Genomic DNA, 21,396 nt, shown 5'->3' with positions numbered 1-21,396 from the left:
GCTGTTGTGTTTAGGCTGGGAATACTTGCCAACCAAAAGCCAACATCAGTTTGTGAGAAAAGATCACACCCACCACACTGTCAAATCCAATATGAAATGGCTTGGGAATAAATAATACCAGAGAGGGGACTGAAGTGTAAGGAGGAGCTTAAAAGATAGAAAATATTTCCCCATTTGTTTCCCCCTAACCCACTTACCATATTTAGTTAAATGTGGTGACATACTTCTTGGCACTGGAGTCCAAGGCTTTGTTAGGTAAATCAGAGAGCATTCTTCTTCACAGAAACCAGCCTATAACTTAGGAATTCCACCTGCCCTGCTGACTTCCCAGGGGCCAGTCTGGGGCAGAAGCAGGATAAGCCTGCCCAGCGCTACCAAGTGTGAGGGCCTATCTGGACGCGGTCAGTGGCTGCCCCAGGGCCCAACTTCTAACTCTTATCCACCATTGGGCACCACTTTGACCCAGGCCGTCTCAACAAGCCAGAGAAAATCCCTGTCTAAGGAAGGAAGCAGGAGGCAGATCAGAGCTGTGACTTTTATGACGCACTTCATTTCCAAGACACTTAAAGCCCATTATGTCCTCTGGTTTTTACAGCACTTCTTCCTTTTAAAGAAGGAAACATCGTCCACTTTAAATCCTCTGGATGAAAATGAAATCACTCACAACATAACTGATTTCCTCAGTGCCCCACTAGAAATGGCAAAGCTGGGGCCTGGATCCAGTTTCCTCTGAGTCCAGTTCCTATGACCTGTCCCAGTCACTGGATGCTGTCCTCTCACTTCTGAGCAGGCCTGTGCCTTGAGGGGTGACAGGCCCGTTCTTCCTGCTTTCCTTCCCCTCTCTCTCCTCAGCAACTTCAGGCCCGAGGAACAGCACAGAGGCGGTGGCTGACTGGGGAGAGGGTCAGGCCCATTCTGAACTTCAGGCTTAACTCTTCATTGTCTGGAGGCCTGAAGGTAAATTTTTGCAGAAGTGAGGTAAAAAAAATAAACAACTCAGTTCTCGCCAATTGTTCTCCAAGGCACATCCTCTTTCCTGAAAGACAATAAAAAGTTACCTGTTCAGGTGGTGTCTGTACCAGCAAGGACTGAAATATTTTATGACTTCTTGTAAAACCTGAGCAAAGGTGGGGCCTGTCAGCCTCTGGGTCTTTATGTATTCAGTTTGTTTGAGCACAACCACCTGGGTTAACCAATGGAGAAGGAAATGGCAATCCACTCCAGTATTCTTGCCTGGAAAATCCCATGGATGGAAGAACCTGGCAGGCTACACTCCATGGGGCTGCAAAAAGTCAGACACGACTGAGCAACTAACGCACACACATACACACCTGGGTTAACCAAAGCTCAGTGAGCTAATTACACAATCGCACACTCCCAGCCTGCAGGGCTCAGACAGGTGAGGCACAGGTTGAAGGTGCAGGGTGTGCATGAGAGAAGTGAGGCCTGAGTTGGCCCAGCCACTAGCCTAACGTTGTTTAAAAATCCATTAGCAAACAATCACGACTAAAGCAGACAAAAAAACAAAATTCTAGGTAGTTTTTCTCAATTGTTAAAAGAAACTTTTGAAAAGTATAAGCAAGTAAATGTCAGATCAAGGTTTCTCAAGTACAAGGCATCTTCTCTCTACATCACAATTTCCTCTATTATGACTGGGAATCTCCCTGCCATGCAGGGCCGACCCCATCTCATCCCACCTGTGTTCACCTGCTCCAGGCTTCCCTCCTCCCGCACTTGGGCTACAACACCCCACACTGGGCTCTACTCATCATCTTTCTTATGGGTGTTTTAATAACTTACTTTCTCCCTAAGAAAGAAAGAAAAAAAAAATTGTGAAACATATAAAGGCAAATTCAGACAAATTCAGACAAAACCCTTGTTAATATTAGACATATTTCCTCACTGTCTTTGTAAGGATTCTCCTGCACACCGTCACTGGGATTACTCTCTGTAATTAATTCTGGGCATTGCTTCTGTTACTTGGTATTTTCCCTTTGTAATGGAACTTTCTTAGAAATAGTTAATGTAGCATGTCTCTATTTTGTCCTTGCCTGTAATGAGCTGTTGAGGAAATGAAATTAGAGAATTTCTGCAAAAGTGTTGAATAAATTAAAATATGCTTTAGAATCATATTGTTCTTAAATTGTTTTGTGCCTGTTTCCCACCAGTGCATATCTAATTATCTCTGTTCCCCTCATCCTTATCTCTTTGTGTGTGTGTATGTGTGTGCTCAGTTGTGTCCAATTTTCCAGGCAAGAATACTGGAATGGGTTGCCATTTTCTACTCTGGGGATCTTCCTGACCCAGGCATGGAACTCGCATCTCTTGCATCTCCTGCTTTGGCAGGTGGATTCTTTACCACTGCACCACTTGGGAAGCCCCCTTATCTCTTTACCCATCACAAATAGTGCAATGAGGAGTTTTGTTAAAATAGTACCAGATCAGCTATATTGTAAATACCCAGGATTCTCCTAGAAGAATCCAGATATGACAAAACTAGACCCATGGAATCAGGAACCAGGGTTACAGTACTCGTTTCATCAGTACCCAGCTCTGGGCTATGAGTAAACCCTTTATTCTTACAGACCTGAACATGTCTCACTTGTCAAACATGTTAGATAATCGCTCTCCCAACTATATTACGTGGCTGGGTAAGGATACCAGGAAGACAGGAGATATGAATTATATGAATTTGCTTTTAAAATCATGAAAAGGAGGGCAACTTGATCTCACAGCTTCATCCTGGACTACAGGAAATGTGGACCTTCTCCTTGGTGCTTCCAATAACTGGCCATCATTAACTAACCAGGTCAATTACTTCATTAATAAAATGACAGAATGACCTAGGGTTTTGGGGGAAAGTTCTTCATAATTTTATCTCCCATGATTCAGTGCATTAAAAAAATTTTTTTTGAAAAACGAGGACTCAGCCTCTTGCCCTTCATGAAGCTGTCTGCTGCTTTGTTGGATTGAAAGGGAAAAATTTAAATGAGGAAAAGAAAATACTAATTTGCAATAACAGCTTTGCCATCTGCCCTGATAATATGCATGTGTCCTAATTCCACACCTGATCATCCTTTCCAGAGAAGGGAAGGAGCTCTCCACATTCCATCCCTTCAGGGAGGCTGTTTTTACTAAGTGCCAGATCAAGAATGAGGCAAAGCCACCGTGCTCCAGAGATGGCAGTGTGGTGAGAACACAAGACAGTGGTGTTGACTTTATAAGTCAGTGTGTTCTTCTATCTCTTGAAACCTTTTAAGCTGGCCTCACTCTGCCACAGCTGAGAAAATCCCCAAATTGCTTGCCTTCTCTCAGTTGCATTCTCCTCAGCAAAAGGACAGATAGTGAGACCAACTATTTGCAAAAATGGCTCCAATTTCCCCCCATCTCCCTGTACCCACATCACTGGCAACATGATTTCATAGCCCTTCCCATGAAAACTGTGCTACTTTCCCTTTCTCTTGAACTGGGGCCCATAGGTGACCGATGGTGGCCACCAGAAGGCAGTGGGAGTGATGGTCGCCAGTTCCCAGCCTGGCCCTTAGGAGGCACTCTGCGCTTTCCTCCCTCCTGGGGTCTTGGCTTCTACATGTACACCCGCTGGGCTAGATTGCTGGAGGAGGGAATTTGGAAAAGACCCCCATTGTCTCAGCTGAGGTCATCTTCCCTCAGTCTCCAGTCAGCTCAGCTCCCAAACAGGCAAGAGGACAAAGCTAAGATAAGTTGAGCTCCCAGCTCAACTGCAGACTTGGGAGCAGTAATACACAGTAAAACTATTGTTTTTCCAATAGTCACGTATGGGTGTAAGAGTAGGAACATAAAGAAGGTTGAGCGCTGAAGAACTGATGCTTTTGAACTGTGGTGCTGGAAAATACCCTTGCAAGTCCCTTGGACTGCAAGGGGATCAAACCAGTCAATCCTAAAGGAAATCAACTCTGAATATTTATTGGAAAGACTGTTACTGAAGCTAAAACTCCAATACTTTGAACATCTGATGCAAAGAGCTGACTCATTGGAAAAACCCTGATGCTGGGGAAGATTGAAGGTAAAAGGAGAAGGGGGATGGTAGACGATAAGATGGTTAGATAGCATCGCTGACTCAATTGATATGAATTCAAGCAAACTCTAGAAGATGCTGGGAAAGACTGAGAACAGGAGGAGAAGTGGGTGACAGGATGAGATGGTTGGATGGCATCATCGACTCAATGGACATGGGTGTGAGCAAACTCTAGGAGATAGTGGAGGACAGAGGAGCCTATTGTGCTACAGTCCACGGGGTCACAAAGAGCCAGACATAACTTAGCTACTGAACAACAACAACAATGATTGTTTTAAGTCATCTTTGTTATGCAGCAATATAGTACTTGATACATATGATATGAATTTGGTGAATCTTAAAATGGAAAGGCTTAAAGTGGGCAAGTAAATTACATTTTAACTATGCAAGAAGGAGCACTAGATGAGACACTTGAGAATAGGCCCCATTCTGACAATTCTTTGGGCACAAGATCTTGAATAAGAAACAGTCCTCTCTTATTCTTAGTTTCCTTACATTAAGAAATGAGATACTGATCCATTGCCTAACTATTAATAACTAGGCTGTTGTGAGGATTAAATGAGATAATTTCCTTGTAAATGAAGTCTATAATTAAAAGGGTATGTTATAACTCTCAATAGCAAAAAAAAAAAAAAAAAAGCCACAAAAAAACCTAACTGTGAGTCAAGAATGATTAAAACGCATAAAATACACATGAAACTTTGTCCTGTAATAGGAAATCTGAAGCTCTTATAGACAGGTAGATTGAAAGGTATTTCTACATCTCATGTCTGCTTTCATGTTAGGAAGTGACTTGTCCAATGTAAAAGTGGTACAGAACCAGAGGAAGAAAGACACAGAAGATCTATCAGAATCAGTTCAGATACACGCAGGACAGTGTCCTACAGCCTGGGCTCTGCATCACTTCTACATGGACAAATTCCAGTCCCTCCCTCTCTGTGCCTTTGTGGCATGATCAGCAAAATAATACTGTTGTAGAAAATCAATCTATATTTAATTTAAATCAGTGACAAGAAAACTACTATAAATTCCAGAGTGCCAACTCATTGTAATATTTAGTTACTGTTTTGGAGGGAGACACTGCTAGAAAGAGCACAGGCTTCAGTATTTGATAAACTTGGTCAACACTGAGTTCTAGCTCTGTCTTGTGAGTTTTATGACTGCAGACACAGTAGTTGACCCTGCTAAGCTCCAGTTTCATTCCATATCCCTAAACATGGTGAATAGAATTTGAACTTTGTAAGGTTACAGTAGAACACAAGCTTTTTTACTTTTTATGATAATTAAATTTATTTTTTTAATTGAAGGACACTTGCTTTACAGAACTGGAACACACACTTTTTAAGATATTTTTTTTTTCTACTTCATTCATTATCATATCCTCAGGGCTGAATGTCTGATACATAATATATGCCCAGGAAACACTTAACAGAATTAAGAAATTGGAAATTTATTTGAAATGATCTCTGAAACCTACCTAACTTAATATGTGAAATATACTAAAATTTTTCTCACTCATTTTACAATGTTGTAAATTAAAATACTCTTTTGGAACTGGCTGGTTTGGAAACCCAGGAGTTTTCACTGCACCTTCTTTCATACCTTTCAAATTGTATACCCTATAAATGTATTGACTAGTTATTTAAAGAGTCATTAGAATTTAAAACAGTAAAAGGACTTCTTAGGGACCAGTGATAGAGTAGAATCCCATTTAGTTAAGCCTGCGGCACTTAGAGTCACTTGTGATGCCCATAATGAGAAGCAAGCAGCCCCTTTCCTTGCCCCTTCCTCATCCTCTCCTAGCAACTGACTCTAGTTCTGTGTGAATGGGTTGCCCTAAAAAGATCTTTGAACATTTAAAACTCTGTAAGGAAGGCAAGTGTTCAACCTTCTCTCTGGGTGACAGGAAGGGTCTGAGCTCTTTTTTCAGCATTCTGGGGCCAGCACAACGTGAAGCTGAAATCTTCATCAGAGTCAAGCCAGGGCTTAGGAAGTAAAGGCTTGAGTCCTGGTGATGCTCCACCCAGGGAATCCTGAGGTGCAACCAACAGCAAGAGAGAGTCACTCTGGAGGGGACTCTACGGTGTGGACTGAACACTGTTGCCTGCCACTCTGGTAAACAATGAATGCTGCTCTCCACAGAGCCCTCAGTCACTGCAGCTGCCCCCAGTGCTGTGCTCTGAGTGGAATTCAGGATGGAAAAAAAAGAGGATGCTGGCTCTACAGTGTTAGGATGCACAAAAAGGAATAATTTCACTAAGCCCAGACTTTTGCATCTTCCCATAAAAAGAAAGGCACTAAAATCATTAACTTGAAATGTCTGGTCTTTTTTTGTGTGTGTGACTAGCAAAATCTTATGATGTTTGATTACATGTTTTTTTTTAAATTTTTTTCCCCCCAGCAAGAACTCCTAAGTATCCTGGTTCTTTCCTTACCTTTTGGAAACAGTCCCCAAGAGCTCTCTGAGAGGCCACCTTCCTGGGATATAGTTTTCTGTAACACCCTGAATAAAAATTCTCAACTTTTAGGCTGACTTTTTATTTTTCTGTTGAACCTGGAGACATGCCAACTAAAGCAAAACATCAGGGAGAAGAGGAGGGAAGGGCTGAGAGAGGGCCTCTGGGTTCCCACACTCATATTTCTCGATACTCACCTAATGAAAAAGGCAGGAAGGCTTCCCTTTTCTTAAACTGTCCATTCTCCAGAAAATGCTCTGGATTGAACGTGCCGGGCGTGGCCCACTCTGCGGGGTCCCTGTGCAGTGCAGTCAGGTTGGTCAGCACCATGGTGCCCTGGAGAAAGCAGAAGAGACTCAGGCAGGGATTGACCCACACAATCTATGTGTGCAGAGGGGCGGCAGTGCCCCGGGACTCCACACCAGGGCTGAGAGCACCCTGAGGTCCCTCAGCCTCCCTGACCCACCACCTTCTGAGGCCAGCCCCTAGGACCCAGCTCTTCGCCGTGGGACAGCTGACAACGATGGACTGGAATTGTCTGCTGGGAATTTATCAGGGAAGTGTGACTGCTCTTAGTGCAGATTGGATCTCTGCAGGGACATGTCAGTGTAGAACTTGGGAGGGAACACATTTGCATCAATAAGAGAATAGTGAGACATCTCCCATTTGCTTCCTTCCAATGTCTGGTCTGTTCTACAGAGGGTTTAATAATAGAATGAGGTCACTCAGCAAAAGGAACCGCTGTTCTTCCAGATACTGAGCAAAAAACCTAGGCGTCTTCCATAATGTGTCCCTTTCCCCCATTCTTCCTTCAACCAATGCTTAAGCCAGGCTGGTCAATTTTTTGAAATTTCTCTTGATCCTGTTACTCCATTTTGTGTCCACCACTGCCACCTGATTCAGGCTACCACCTTGCTTGGCTATCCTCCTGTAATATCCCTGCCTATGCCCATATTCTCTCTTCCCCTTCAATGTGCTCTACATGATGAAAGCTGAGTTAGCTTTGAATAAGATTTAATCATTTCACTCCTATCTACCCACCACACCTGGAACTTGATAGATACCCTTCAATAACTCCCATCACTTTTAGATGAAGGACACATCACCTGCTCCCTGTCTGAGTCACCCTCCTGCTTGCACTCCTACTACGTCAAGCTTCTTTCAGTTTCTCAAACATTCCACATTTCCCCACTTACTTCTGTGCCTTTTTACATGCTGTCACCTTTGCCTGGAACGTCCTTCCTTCCCATTTTGTCACTGAGTTAACTCTTAACCATCCTTTAATCCTCTATGCAAACATCATTTCCTTTGGGAAGTCCTCTCTGCCTGCTCCTGCTCCCACTCCTCATTGCAGCCAGCCTGCATCTTCCTAGAAACCAGTGATTTTTTTCCTTTGGATAGTTATCACAGTTGTACTTATAAACTTGCATGATTATTTTCTTCTGAGTTGTTCTCTGAGGTCTAAACATTTTAGGTGTTTAATGAACATCTGATGAATTAATAAAGAATAATAAGTGCTATTTTGAGAACTTTCTATAGTAAGCACAAGGTTAAATATTCTATTTAACCTTATATATATTCTAATATTCATGCATGACCTCATTACATGTTCATCTGTGAGATGTATTTAAATGCATTCTCACAGATAAAGATTTTAAAGCTCTGAGAGGTGGAATAAGACACCCAGAGTCACAGGGTGGAAGGAGGTAGAAAAATGATTTGAATTAGGACATTTGACATCAAAGTTATGACCCCTCTACAACATAGCCAACGGGATCTTTTAATTTCCAGGATGATTTTTTAAGTAAACATTAATAATCAATGTCAGAACAAGTCTACTGATCTGGGATGGTTTCCTGGAGTTAACTGAATTGCCATAAAAATGCAAAGATCACCTGAGAAATAATTTAGACCTCAGCAAGAGTCAAACATGACTTAGCAACTAAACCACCACCACCAGCCTTCAACCACAAATGATCAATTAGCAAGAAAATATGAGGTTGGTGCAAAAGTAATTGTAGTTTTGCACTGCTGAATTTTGTCCTTTGACATTGGAATACATTCTTAAATGTGGTTATGTTATACATCATTTTCATGCACATTTCTTGCTTTATGTTTTTTTTTTTTTTGCTAATGACTTATTACTTGCTGTGTATTTTCTATTTATTTTAGACTATGGAAATAATGTTAGACAAAAAGCAAATGTGAGCCATTTTCTTATGGGTCAGAGTGGGTCATAAAGCAGCAGAGACAACTTGCAGCATCAACAGTGCATTTGGTCCAGGAACTGCTAGTGAATATACAGTGCAGTGGTGGTTCAAGAGGTTTTGCAAAGGAGACGAGTGAGAGTCTTGAAGATGAGGAGTGGAGTGGCTGGCCATTGGAAGTAGATGACTGTTGGAGAGCAATCATCTAAGCTGATCCTCTTACAACTATAAGAGAAGTTGCTGAACTCAGTGTCAACCATTCTATGGTCACTTGGCATTTGAAGCAAATTGGAAACCTGAAAAAGCTCAATAAGTAGGTACCTCACGAGTTGACCGCAAATAAAAAAAATCATCATTTTGAAGTGTCATCTTTGCTTCATCTACACAACAACAAACCATTTCTCGATTGAATGGTGATATGCGACAAAAAGTGGGTTTTATATGACAGGTGATGACCAGCTCAGTGGCTGGATCTAGAAGAAGCTCCATAGCATTTCCCAAAGCCAAACTTGCACCAAAAAAATGTCAGTCACTGTTTGGTGGTCTGCTGCTTGTCTGATCCACTACAGCCTTCTGAATTCCAGCAAAAACATTACATTTGAGAAGCATGCTCAGCAAATCAATGAGATGCACTGAAAACTGCAATGTCTGCAGCTGGGATTAGTCAACAGAATGGGCCCAATTCTTCTCCATGACAACAACTGACTGCATGTTGCATACTTCAAAAGTTGAATGAATTGGGCTACAAAGTTTTGCCTCATCCACCATATTCACCGGACCTCGGTAGCCAACCAACTACCACTTCCTCAAGTATGCTGGTAACTTTTTGCAGGGAAAATGCTTCCGTAACTAGTAAGAGGCAGAAAATGCTTGCCAAGAGTCCCAAAGGACACATTTTTACACTACAGGAATAAGCAAACTTATTTCTCATTGGCAAAAATGTGTTGACTGTAATGGTTCCTACTTTGATTAATAAAGATGTGTTTGAGCCTAGTTCACTTCAGTTCAGTTCATTTACTCAATCGTGTCCAACTCTTTGTGACCCCATGGACTGCAGCACGCCAGGCCTCCCTGTCCATCACCAACTCCTGGACTTTTACCCAAACTCATGTCCACTGAGTCAGTGATGCCATCCAACCATCTCATCCTCTGTTGTCCACTTCTCCCACCTTCAATCTTTCATCAGGATCTTTCATCATCAGGGTCTTTTCAAATGAGTCAGTTCTTCGCATCAGGTGGCCAAAGTATTAGAGTTTCAGCTTCAACATCAGTCCTTTCAATGAATATTCAGGACTGATTTCTTTTAGGATAGACTAGTTGGGTCTCCTTGCAGTCCAAGGGACTCTCAAGAGTCTTCTCCAACACCACAGTTCAAAAGCATCAATTCTTTGGTGCTCAGCTTTCTTTACTGTCCAACTCTCACATCCATACATGACCGCTGGAAAAACCATAGCCTTGACCAGATGGACCTTTGTTGGCAAAGTAATTTCTCTGCTTTTTAATATGCTGCCTAGGTTGGTTATAACTTTTCTTCCAAGGAATAAGCGTCTTTTAACTTCATGGTTGCAATCACCATCTGCAGTGATTTTGGAGCCCCCCAAAATAAAGTCTGCCACTGTTTCTACTGTTTCCCCATCTATTTGCCATGAAGTGATGGGACCAGATGCCATGATGTTAGTTTTCTGAATGTTGAGCTTTAAGCCAACTTTTTCCCTCTCCTCTTTCACTTTCATCAAGAGGCTTTTTAGTTCCTCTTCACTTTCTGCCATAAGGGTGGTGTCATCTGCATATCTGAGGTTATTGATATTTCTCACAGCAATCTTGATTCCAGCTTGTGCTTCATCCAGCCCAGCATTTCTCATGATGTACTCTGCATAGAAGTTAAATAAGCAGGGTGACAATACACAGCCTTGATGTACTCCTTTTCCTATTTGGAACCAGTCTGTTGTTCCATGTCCAGTTCTAACTGTTACTTCCTGACCTGCATATAGATTTCTCAAGAGGCAGATCAGGTGGTCTGGTGTTCCCATCTCTTTCAGAATTTTCCACAGTGTATTGTGATCCACACAGTCGAAGGCTTTGGCATAGTCAATAAAGCAGAAATAGATGTTGTTCTGGAACTCTCTTGCTTTTTTGATGATCCAGTGGATGTTGGCAATTTGACCTCTGGTTCCTCTGCCTTTTCTTAAAGCCTAGTTACAATGATTTGAGCCTAGTTACCATGATTTAAAATTCATGGTCAAAATAGCAATTACATTTGCACCAAACTAATACAGTAAAGCAATCATGGCAGGAATAGCTGCTATTCCTGGTTCTGCTGGGCTGGTGACTAAGGGGTGGACAATGCAGAATTTCCTTTGGCTTTGCCTTGAGATTGTCCCCAGGTACAACACACACAGAGCGATTTAGACAGACTAGAATGGATCCACAGAGGCTCACCAAGGTTGTGAGAAAGGGAACTGTATATGTGCAATGCATAGAGTGGACACTAGGCGGCACAGGAGAGCTGTCACCTGCGATCCTCGCGGGGCGGGGGCGAGTGAGAGCAGAATGTCCTTTGGGAGGACAGGGAATTTAATAGGGACCCACTGAGAAATGGGTCCCCGTTAAATATAACCGGAGAAGGCAATGGCACCCCACTCCAGTACTCTTGCCTGGAAAATCCCATGGACGGAGGAGTCTGGTAGGCTGCAGTCCATGGGGTCCCGAAGAGTCAGACATGACTGAGCGACTTCACTTTCACTTTTCACTTTTATGCATTGGAGAAGGAAATGGCAACCCACTCCAGTGTTCTTGCCTGGAGAATCCCAGGGATGGGGTCGCACAGAGTCAGACACGACTGAAGTGACTTAGTAGCACTGAGAAATGTTTCAGGGAGGCTCTTTTAAAATCAAAGGAAAGCAACTCCTGTGGAGAGATCATGGTGTAGTACAAAAAAAGATGAGCCTGGGAATCAGAAAAGTTCCGTTTCTGGAACCCAACTCTTGTGCCTGTAGCTGAGAGGTTAATTAATTACTTTCCAAGCCCCGGCTTTCAGATTTATAAAATTAGATAACGGAATTATTCTAAGGACTGATTCAGACATTTTGAAATAACATATATAGTCCGCAGTACATAATCACTGCTTAAAAAGCATTGGTTCCTCCTTCCTCTCCTATTCTGATATTTAATACTGAACATACTTGGATTGCTTTCCTTTGTGAGGCAGTGCCATCAAGAAGGGTCTGTAAGTCAAAGATAAAAAAAAAAAAAAAACAAAAAACACACACACCTGTGGGGATAGTATGTTAGAAACACCAGAATGAATGTGATGTTGGTTCAGGTGGTCTCAAAAGTCCCTCATTTTTCAACATTCCAGCACTGCAGAGCACAATTGTCTAAAATAAGCCTAGCAGGTCTCTATCTTGTGAGAAGCACTCCCAAGGCAAAGGAAAGGACCTCATGACAAAGTCTGAGCCTGAGAACTGCTGCCTTCTGTATCCCCACACAGATTCACAGCTCACGTCACAGAGCAGAACAATGAGAAATCCCATGCAAAGAAGAGCCTGGTTCTGCCTAATCACAGCTGACTTAGGAATCCCCCCTCCAAAAAAAACACCTGTTAACATCCAGTTGAACTAACTTTCTAAGCTCACACTTAGGGAACAAAACTAGTATTTCATCAGGCATAATATATTTCTCTTCCCATGTAAGTAACTCTCTAGAATAAGAATGCTTTTCCAATTGAGACATTCCCACCATTTACAAATACGAGCTTGGAGATCTGAGGCTGTTGGTGTGAGCCCCTAATCACCTTGGGCAGGTGGTATCCAGCCAGGGTGGTGTCCACTGTCACCTCCCGGGGCACGTTCAGAGGGAGGATGTTCCCCATTCTCTGCACCTCGTGGATGACAGCGTTGGTGTAGGGCATGGACTCTCGCGCAGCCATGCTCGGTTGTCGTGACTCGCCAAGAACCTTATCGATTTCAGCTTGGACTTTTTCTGGAAAAGCACAGGAGGTTTTATTATTCTATTTTTCTATAACTTTCCTAGAGGCCAGTTAAGCTAAGGAATGGGATAACCAGGATAAAAAATGCTAAAGGAGTACATTAAGGCTTTATAGCATCACCCCTGCTTATTTAACTTAAATTCAGAGTACATTATGTGAAATGCTGGGCTGGATTAAATTAACCCTGAATATTCATTGGAAGGAATGACACTTAAGCTCTAGTGTTTCGGCCACTTGATGCAAAGAGCTGACTCACAGAAAAGACCCTGATGCTGGGAAAGATTAAGGGCAGGAAGAGAAGTGAGCGACAGAGGATGAGATGGTTAGATGGCATCGCTGACTCAATGGAAATGAGTTTGAGAAAACTCCAGTAATAGTGAGGGACAGGGAAGCCTGGTGTGCTATAATCTATGGGTGGCAAAGACTTGGACATGGCTCAGCGATTGAACAACAAAATGACTAAAGCTATAGTAGGGTCTCTGGACAACCTCCTCAGGGAGGTATGTGAGTGGGAAGTGGGCCCTGGTGTGAGACAAATCTGGTGGCAAATTCTTGCTCAATCCTAGTCCTGTGGCAAGTTCCTGGAGCTCTTTGAGCCTCTGGTTTCTCTTCTTATTAGTGAGGATTAATCAAGTTTCACCTTTAGGAAATTTTAGATTTACATGAACTGATTTAGGGAAGCATCCAACAACAACAAAACCCTGTTAACTATGCCCCAATATTTGTTTTCCTCTTTTTCTACAATAATAAATATTTGATTTGGATACCTGGTTCCTCAGCTAAAGACTACATTTCCCAGATCCCCTTGTGACTAAGTTCTGGCCAAGAGAATGTAAGTAGAGGGAATGTTTAATACTCGGAACATGCCCTAAAAGGAAAGGCATGTGCTTCCTCCTCCTCCCCTTCCTGCTGGTGGAAAGGCAGCCATAGAGGTGAGCCATCTGTGAGTCCCAACAAGGGTGCCATTCTAGACATAACAGAGCAATACATGGGAAGCAGTTTGGACCCAAAGGGTTCTGCAGAGTCTAGCTTAAGAGTTTTTGAATTGAGAGAAAAATAAACTTTCTTTTTTTACTGAACATTTAGAAACTTTTAAAATGGTGGTAAAATACACATAATATATAACTTACTTATCTTAGCCACTTTAAAGTGTGTGGTTAAATAATGTTAAGAATATTCACATCCTTGTACAACCAATCTGCAGAAATTTTTGTCTTGCAAAACCAAAACTATACTCACTGAACCAGAACTCCCATTTGCACTAACTCCAGGCTCTAACCCTGGAGTCTAACAACCACCATTTTACTTTTGCTTTCTATGAGTTCAACTGTTCCAGATACCTCAGATGAACAGAATCATATAGTTTGTTCTTTTTGATTGGATTACTGAGTTTAGCATAATGTCCTTAAAGTTCACCATGTTGCATGTGTCAAAATGTTTCATTTTTAAGGATTAATATTTCATTGCATTCCACATTTTGCTTATCCATTCATCCACTGATAAGACACTTGGGTTGTATCCACTTTTATGCCATCTTGCTGCTGCTGCTGCTGCTAAGTCGCTTCAGTTGTGTCCGACTCTGTGCGACCCCATAGATAGCAGCCCACCAGGCTCCCCCGTCCCTGGGCTTCTCCAGGCAAGAACACTGGAGTGGGTTGCCATTTCCTTCTCCTTATGCCATCTTAAGCCATTATTATTTTGGAGCCTTTTATAGGGAAGCTATAACTATATCCTAACTAGGTGGCTTTTAAACTTAAAGAAAACCCTGTAATTCACAGTTCTTTAGTTGCTAAATCCTGTCTGACCCTTGTGACTCCATGGACTGTAGCCCACCAGGCTGTTTGGTCCATGGAATTGCCCAGGCAAGAATACTGGAGTGGGTTGCCATTTCCTTCTCCAGGGGATCTTCCCAACCCAGGGATAGAATTTGCATCTCCTGCATTTGCAGGTGGATTCTTTACCACTGAGCCATCAGGGAAGCCCATAATTCACAAATAAGTGCATTTTACAAGTACTCAGGGCACATAAACAAAAATAAACACACACATATAAAACAAACATTTATTCATCTATTTCAGGAAAGAAAGTTTCATGAAAAAGCATTATCCTTAGTACACAGAAAGCACTCTGATTTTACTAATCTATTTTTTTTTAAATTTAGGGCAAAAAGTTGGTCTTGATTTACTAAATTGACTCTATGTCCTATTAATGAACTTTTACCCACAGTTTGCAAAAATTTATCACAATAGTTTCTATCCTACATGTGCTTAAGCTGTTGGGGGAGCAGCTAGAAAATGAAAAATTATTCTAACAGTCACTGTCCTTGAAAGGACTACAGTCTCTGGGGAAGATATATAAATAACATGTTATAAGCAAACTAATGGAGGTTAATTAGGTCATCTTTAAAGAAAGGCAATGCTAGTATTTTCCCAGAAGTGTGGAGAAACACTTGGAAGCTATCTTGAGTAGACTCTTCAAGCATAGCTAAGGCTTTACTGTATAGAGAAATTAGGGAAATACATTCTTGATTATTCTTCTAGGGAACAGCAGGTGTGACGGTCCAGAGGCACAAATAAGGACAGTGAAATTAAATGACCTGTGACTTCCTGAAGCCCCTATGCAGGCTGGACAGGTAGAAAAGAGGCACAGCAGAGCTCATGATATACCAGACGAGCACTGTCCACAGGGTGCTGGAAAACACTACTTGTAAAGGATGGAAGACTGCTACCAGATTTCATATGTGAGTGGGATGGAGCTCCTTCCTGGAACTCACCACAATGGCAGTGGACTTCACTGTTTTCCCCACTGGACAGTGAGTTTCCTGAGGGCAGGGGCTCTCTGTTATATCTGTGTTATGTGGACCCATCCCAATTCTGGCAGAAAACTGAAGCAGGCGCCCGTTCTCAAGTCCACCTGTCTTACCTATCTCTCCATCCTACCATGCTATCCTCTGGCCTTACTTTTGGACAGTGTTCCAGGAGGCCCCATTCTTTTTTTCTTTTTTCCTTTAAAAAAATTGTTTATTTTTAATTGAAGGATAATTGCTTTATAGTATTGTGTTGGTATCTACCAAACATCAACATGAATTAGCCATAGGTTTACCCATGTCCCCCCACACCTGAACATCCCTCCCACCACCCTCCCATCTCAACTATCTAGGTTGTTACAGAGCCCCAGTTTGAGTTTGCTGTGTCATGCAGCAAATTCCTATTCCACTGGGTATCTATTTTCATATGGTATTGTATATTTCCATGTTACTCTCTCCACATATCCCACCCTCTCCTTTCTCCCCTCCCAGCCATGTCCATAATCTGTTCTCAATGTCTGTGTCTCCACTGCTGCTCTCCAAATAGGTTCATCAGAACCATCTTTCTAGATTCCATATATATGCATTAGTATATGACATTTTTCTCTTTCTGACTTACTTCACTCTGTATAATAGGCTCTAGGTTCATCCACCTCATTAGGATTGACTCAAATGCATTCCTTTTTGTGGCTGAGTAATATTTCAATGTATATATGTACCACAGCTTCTTTATCCATCCATCTGTTGATGGACATCTAGGTTGCTTCCATGTCCTAGCTGTTGTAAATAGAACTGCAATGAACACTGGGGTACACTTGTCTTTTCCAATTTTGGTTTCCCCAGGGTGTATGCCTAGTGATGGGACTATTGGGTCACATGGTGGCTTTATTCCTAGTTTTTTAAGGAATCTCCGTACTGTTGTCCATAGTGGTTGTATCAGTTTACATTCCCACCAACAGCACAAGAGGGTCCCCTTTTCTCTTTACCCTCTCCAGCTTTTATAGTTTGTAGATTTTTCAATGATGGCCATGCTGACCAGTGTGAGGTGATCTCTCATTGTAGTTTTGATTTGTATTTCTCTAATAATGAGCAATCTTGACCATTTTTTCAGGGGTTTGTTAGCCATCGGTAAGTCTTCTTTGGAAAAATGTCTGTTTAGGTCTTTTGCCCACTTTTTGATTGGATTTTTGCTTTTCTGTTATTGGTTTGTATGAGCTGCTTATATATTTGAAATTAATCTTTTGTCAGTTGTTTCATTTGCTATTATTTTTTTCCCATCCTGAGGGTTGTCTTTTCACCTTGTTTATAGTTTCCTTTGCTGTGTAAAAGCTTTTAAGTTTAATTAGGCCCCCACTTTTTAATTTTTGTTTTGATTTCCATTACTCTAGGAGGTGCGTCATAGAGGACCTTGCTGTGATTTGTGTCATAGAGTGTTCTGCCTATGTTTTCCTCTAAGAATTTTATAGTTTCTGGTTTTACATTTAGATCTTTAATCCATTTTGAGTTTATCTTTGTGTACGGTGTTAGGAAGGGTTGTAATGTCATTCTTTTACACGTAGCTGTCCAGTTTTCCCAGCAGCACTTATTGAAGAGAGCTTCTTTGCCCCATTTGTATATTCTTGAGGAAGCCCCCTTATGACCCAGCCTAGGCCCACCCACTCAAGTGCTCACCTTGGATTTCGGGGTTCAGGGCCATGTAGAGCAGCCCCCAGCGCAGGGTGGTTGAAGTTGTCTCTGTTCCAGCGAAGAAGAGGTCCAGGGTGCTGTAGATAAGGTTTTCTTCATGGAAACTTGAAGCAGCATTGCCCTTATGCTAGAAAGCACAGTGATTATTGGTTTATTGAGATGGTTCTTAGTTTCCACAACACATGGGGCTTCATCCTAAAGAGAACATGAAGGAGAAACTGCTCCAGGAGAAAAAACTTTCCCCTTGGCTGTCTCATGAGGCAGAGATTTATTACTGGAATATCATTCCCCCTAGGGCTGGAAGCTTTTGCTAGTTTTGGTGGACAAAAAAGACAACTAATTTTTACACCCATAATTAGGCAGAATCTATTATTACACTGGCAAACAGCCTTGGGTTCCAATATTAGTGACACCATTCACCATTTGTATGACTTGAGCAAGTTAATAAAACTTTCTGTGTTTCAGATTCCTGTTCCACAAAACAGACATAACAATACTCACCTCTTAAGCTGGAATTATGAATTATGTGAGTAGGAAAGGGCACATATCAATTCTCAACAAATGTTTGTACCAATAACAGAAATAATAACTGAATTTCCCTAAAGTACAACAATTTTCACATCTCCCCATTAATCTTTTCCTTTCAGGTTAAACTTTTCTGATTCCAACAGTCATTCCTCATGGCACTCCAGCATCTTTACCACCTTCCTTCAATGTGTCAATGTTCCTCCCTGTGTGGTCCCATACCTGCATATCTTATAGCAAGTGAAGTCTCCTCCTCATAAGAGAAATCAGTGTTTCTATTAGTGTTATCACAATAAGGTGAAACAAGAGAGGAGTTGGAAAGAAATCCATTCTGCCAACTCTGGGAATGAATGATCTGATGGGTCAAAATAATCTGATGGGTCAAACATATCACCAATGCAGTGATACGTTTACCAGAGAGATGACTATGGCAAAGGTTTTACATCCCATTTGACTTTTTTCCTGCTTTTTTCCTATAGTAATATTGAAAAGTGGATGACATAGAGATGAGGGAGGAAGGCAAATGTCTCTCCCATCTGAGGCTAAACTCTGGCATCTGACTCAGATTTACCTGTGTTCTGCAATGGGGAGCTGGGGGAAGGGGTAGGAAGGAGCCTGGGCATTGGTCCAACTAATAATGAAATAATACTTTTTTTCCTTGTACATACAGGTCCTTCAGATATGGGTAGAGAATGTATTATGAAAAGGCAGTATTTGGTCTTTCTAAAGTCCTTAAGCCAAATACTGTTAAACCTCTGTCTTTATTTCTAACTGTCCCATCAATTTTGAGTTAATGCTATTCCTACATTCTTTGAAGTACTGCCTCTATTTTTTCTCCCCTGTGGTAGGCTGAAAAATGACCCACAAAGAAATGTATGTCCTTAACTCTAGAATCTGTGAATTTTATATGGCAGACAGAACTCTGTAGATATATTGAAATAAGGCTCTTGATGGGAAAATTATTCTGCATTATCCCAGTGGGCCCAATATAATCACAAGAGTCTTTAGAAGAGGGAGGCGAGAAAGTCATAAAGAGCAGATGTGAAGATAGTGGCAGAAAAAAATGCTATAATGATGGCTTTGAAGATGGAGGAAGGGGTCACAAGTCATTCAAGGAGTAAAGGCAGCCTGTAGACTCTGGAAAAGTCCATCACTAGTTTCTTCCCCTAGAATCTTGAAAGAGCCAGTATTGCCCCCACCTTGACTTGATAAATGTTGGTTGTTTTAAGCCACCAAGTTTGTGGTGACTTCTTACACCAGCAATAAGATTATTAGAATCCCTTCATTTGGTCTTTAAGGACAATACTCAGGGAAAAACTCAGGTTTCCTCACTTTTTCTGTCTCCTGGAAGTAAGCATCAATGAAATCTCTTGCTTCAGTAGGATTCCAATCTCTCTTGTGGTTTTCAATCATACGGGCAACAAACATTTTCAGTTTTCCCCAGTTACTGAAGAGCATTTGGTGTGGACCCGGAAGGAAATTCATTATCCTTGGAAAGACATTGTAGAGCTGATGGAACAAATAAAACCGTCATGGAGAAAAGGGGGTGACATTTTTCTGCTTCTTAAGATAAGTCCATAGGGCTGCAAACTGTTGAACATGAGAGCAACTGAACAACACGCCAACGAAACCATATTCTTTTTCTATCTCTTTTATTTACTTACATTTAATCCTTTGAGTCAACCTTGACTCTTCTCTCTCTCAACCCTCTTCTTTCGTCTCTGCCAAAGCATTTCAACCCTCCATCCAAAACATGACACTTCAGACCAATTTTCACCGCTTCATCTGCTTTGTCATCCTAGTACAAAGTACTAACATTTTTTATCTGGATGCTGTAAAGTCTACAACAGGTTTCCTGATTCTCTCCTTAACCCCCTTCTCAGCCTATCTTCCACTGAGCTGCCACAGAGATCATTTAACAGTTTAATGAGATCATTTCACTTTTTGACTCTCAATTCTCCAACGACTTCCCAAGACATTTAGACAGATTCTACATCCTTCTCCTGGCCTGGAGCTCTACATGATCTGGCCCTCACCCTCCTGTCGCCTCCTCTCCTATCACTCCCTGCCATCTTGCTCTCTCTTACTCTTTCCAGTCCGGCCCCATTGGTCTCTGTGCAAACATAAAAAAAATGTTCTTGTTTAGGACTTTGTATTTGCTATTTCTTCCATCTAGAATGGTTTTCCTCTGAAATCTGTGTAACTCCAGTTCCTTAATGTGCTGCTCAAATGTCACCTATTTGGATCCGTCTTAGCTGATGATCCTACAACTAGCAGCACTTCTGAAACTCTCTTTCCATTCCTTTATTTTGTTTTATATTTTTCCGTGATAACTGTCATTAGTATGTGTGTGTATATATATTTGTGTGCATTTGTAAAATATGTATGTTTATCTATGTATATGTATCTAACTATGTATCTACATTCCTATGTATCTAAATATCTATGGTAAACACATATGTGTATTTATTTGTCTGTCCTCACTATGAGGTAAGCTCCATGTGGGTAAAATATTTTTTACTGAAATACAGTAGTTTTTGTATATATTTTTTCTAATAATATATGGTAGAAAATAGATAGCATAAGGTAATAGAAAGTTGCCTAGATTTCAAATGTGATAGGTATGGGTTTGACAATTAGCTCTGTTTCTTTCTAGCTATAGTACTTTGCTAATGGTAGTAATAATGGTATGGTCTGTATCTACCTAAACTAGCTGCTAATGGGGGCAAAGGTTATTTTCACGATCAAATGACACGAGATCCATACCACACTTAACACAGAGCCAGTGGAACACTATGTGGATTTGTTTACACATTCCCATATCTGCTTGCATACATCAGGATAATCCATTTCATCTTTAAAGAACTGTTGTAAAAAAAAAAAATTAACTGAGATAAAGTATGTATAGCTGTCCACCAAAGTGCCTGGTCTACTTTGGATCTCTAAGAAATGCTTTCTACCCCTGCCCTAGTGCCTCCTCCTAACCTCCCAGGATTTCTGTTCCTTAGGAACAGTCAGCCTGGTATTCACTGAAGTCCCATTACTGAGCTCAATTTTCCAGTAATTAGTGCATATGTGAGCAGTAGCGTCTAACTCTTTGTGAACCCATGGACTATGTAGCCTGCCAGGCTCCTCTGTCCACGGGATTTTCCAGGCAATAATACTGGAGTGGGTTGCCATTTCCTCCTCTAGGGGATCTTCCCAATTCATCTTCAGCGTCACCTGTATTGGCAGGTAGATTTTTTTTTTTTTTCACCACTGAGCCACCTGGAAAGCCCTCTTTGTCTACAGTCAATGTTCAACAGTGTTACATAAAACATCAGATTCAACAGACTGACTTCAGACATGTTTGTCAATTTTAAACGGTTGTGTTAGCTTAAAAAGAAAATAAAAGGAAGAACCCATCTCTGTCTGACACGAGCTCAGTGTCCTTCTCCATGGCAGGAAGTAAGAACTGCCTCACCTGGCACCACATTGTTGTCTCTAGGTAGGTGACCGCATCCAGCAGCCTCAGCAGCTCCTGGAACTGATCATCCTGGTAGTCAAACCGCTCCCCGAAGGTGATGGAGCAAATAATATTGGAAACGGCATTGTTGATCTTGAAGTGAGGGTTGAAAGGCTGTCCTGGAAGCAGAAGAAGAGATAGAGACTTCAGATTGGTTTGTTCCTAT

At 41.6% G+C, this 21,396-nt stretch overlaps 1 protein-coding gene across 2 annotated transcripts in view; it reads right to left on the bottom strand.

Annotated features, from left to right (window-relative positions):
* Positions 1-522: 522 nt before the first annotated feature.
* Positions 523-21,396, bottom strand: part of LOC122436915 (cytochrome P450 2J2-like) — a 36,929-nt gene continuing 16,055 nt past the window's right edge. The window contains exons 4-10 of one of the 2 annotated variants that reach the window (XR_006268154.1): positions 21,189-21,349; positions 19,058-19,234; positions 17,186-17,327; positions 12,514-12,701; positions 6,711-6,849; positions 1,708-1,807; positions 904-1,036 (exon numbers count right to left, since the gene is read on the bottom strand). Coding sequence is in view for 1 of the 2 variants with exons in the window: in XM_043461176.1 (XP_043317111.1) it covers positions 858-1,036; positions 6,711-6,849; positions 12,514-12,701; positions 17,186-17,327; positions 19,058-19,234; positions 21,189-21,349 (986 nt within the window). In the remaining variant the exon portion in view is untranslated. Of the gene's footprint in view, positions 1,037-1,707; positions 1,808-6,710; positions 6,850-12,513; positions 12,702-17,185; positions 17,328-19,057; positions 19,235-21,188; positions 21,350-21,396 lie in introns of both variants that reach the window. The other variant, XM_043461176.1, reaches the window with a different exon arrangement.

Source organism: Cervus canadensis, chromosome 2 (genome assembly GCF_019320065.1).
Source record: "Cervus canadensis isolate Bull #8, Minnesota chromosome 2, ASM1932006v1, whole genome shotgun sequence".
Classification (NCBI taxonomy): domain Eukaryota; kingdom Metazoa; phylum Chordata; class Mammalia; order Artiodactyla; family Cervidae; genus Cervus; species Cervus canadensis.
This window is presented reverse-complemented; position numbering and strand designations above follow the sequence as displayed.